Genomic DNA, 1,746 nt, shown 5'->3' with positions numbered 1-1,746 from the left:
CACCTTCCCGAGCACAAGGAGGAGGTGTAGCCGCCCCCAGCACCCACCTACCACTATACAGCCACGACAGCCGGGAGAAACACTGCTCAGAGCCACCAACCTGAAACAAGAGAGGGACGACATTAGCTACACTCGCGATACACACAACACCAACCCACACTAAAATTAACCTCGGATCCCTGTATTCAATATCTCCAGATCTAAAGATAATGCAGACCACACAGTCATTTTGAAAATTCTAAAAATAATCAGAACTATGTATATTTAATGACAAAACTATGTATATTTGGGTCTTGCTCACATATATTTTTCTCACTCATATGTGGCTTAAAGCATAAATACACCAATGTGTGTGTTTACACATATACACGCACACTCAAAAAGATTCTGGAGCGTGAACATTACGTCGACTGAAGGTTGTGAGGCGGGCTCCAGGAGGTGGAGCTCTACACCCTTCAATAACAACTGTATGTGTGCACTAAACGGGTGGTGTGCCAGCCTCTCACTGGAGAACCTTGGCGTCAGAGTACCTCCACACCGCGTCATGTATTCCTTCTCATCTGGGAGAGGTTCATCTGGGAGAGGTTCATCTGGGAGGTTCATCTGGGAGAGGTTCATCTGGGAGAGGTTCACCTGGGAGAGGTTCATCTGGGAGAGGTTCATCTGGGAGAGGTTCACCTGGGAGAGGTTCATCTGGGAGAGGTTCACCTGGGAGAGGTTCATCTGGGAGAGGTTCATCTGGGAGAGGTTCACCTGGGAGAGGTTCATCTGGGAGAGGTTCACCTGGGAGAGGTTCATCTGGGAGAGGTTCATCTGGGAGAGGTTCACCTGGGAGAGGTTCATCTGGGAGAGGTTCATCTGGGAGAGGTTCATCTGGGAGAGGTTCATCTGGGAGAGGTTCACCTGGGAGAGGTTCACCTGGGAGAGGTTCACCTGGGAGAGGTTCACCTGGGAGAGGTTCACCTGGGAGAGGTTCACCTGGGAGAGGTTCACCTGGGAGAGGTTCACCTGGGAGAGGTTCACCTGGGAGAGGTTCACCTGGGAGAGGTTCACCTGGGAGAGGTTCATCTGGGAGAGGTTCATCTGGGAGAGGTTCACCTGGGAGAGGTTCATCTGGGAGAGGTTCATCTGGGAGAGGTTCACCTGGGAGAGGTTCATCTGGGAGAGGTTCATCTGGGAGAGGTTCATCTGGGAGAGGTTCATCTGGGAGAGGTTCACCTGGGAGAGGTTCACCTGGGAGAGGTTCATCTGGGAGAGGTTCGTCTGGGAGAGGTTCATCTGGGAGAGGTTCATCTGGGAGAGGTTCATCTGGGAGAGGTTCACCTGGGAGAGGTTCACCTGGGAGAGGTTCATCTGGGAGAGGTTCACCTGGGAGAGGTTCATCTGGGAGAGGTTCATCTGGGAGAGGTTCATCTGGGAGAGGTTCATCTGGGAGAGGTTCACCTGGGAGAGGTTCACCTGGGAGAGGTTCACCTGGGAGAGGTTCACCTGGGAGAGGTTCACCTGGGAGAGGTTCACACACACGCCAACACTGTCCCACGGGCGCTACGGGCCTCAACACTTTCCTTTATTTCTGATTTTCTTCTGTTTTGACTCATGAAACAAAGAAATAATCAGGGTTGTGATGCATCTTCATGACTGACTAGTGGGTGTACCCTGATGGTCGTCACACTGATGGTCGTCACCCTGATGGTCGTCACCCCTGATGGTCGTCACCCCTGATGGTCGTCACCCTGATGGTCGTCA

The 1,746-nt window shown here is 52.2% G+C and overlaps 1 protein-coding gene across 1 annotated transcript; it reads right to left on the bottom strand.

Moving 5' to 3' along the window:
- Positions 1-327: 327 nt before the first annotated feature.
- Positions 328-1,428, bottom strand: LOC138354567 (uncharacterized protein in mobD 3'region-like). Its single transcript, XM_069308936.1, has one exon. It carries the CDS (start codon positions 1,426-1,428, stop codon positions 328-330), a length of 1,101 nt encoding a protein of 366 aa, XP_069165037.1.
- Between the last annotated feature and the right edge of the window lie 318 nt (positions 1,429-1,746).

This window comes from Procambarus clarkii, chromosome 63, assembly GCF_040958095.1.
Source record: "Procambarus clarkii isolate CNS0578487 chromosome 63, FALCON_Pclarkii_2.0, whole genome shotgun sequence".
NCBI classification, from domain to species: domain Eukaryota; kingdom Metazoa; phylum Arthropoda; class Malacostraca; order Decapoda; family Cambaridae; genus Procambarus; species Procambarus clarkii.
Note: the sequence above shows the minus strand (reverse complement) of the source record. Positions and strands in the feature narration are given on the sequence as shown.

Coding starts and splice junctions, on each gene's coding strand:
- LOC138354567 (XM_069308936.1), bottom strand. CDS start 1,428: ATGAACCTCTCCCAGATGAACCTCTCCCAGATGAACCTCTCCCAGATG.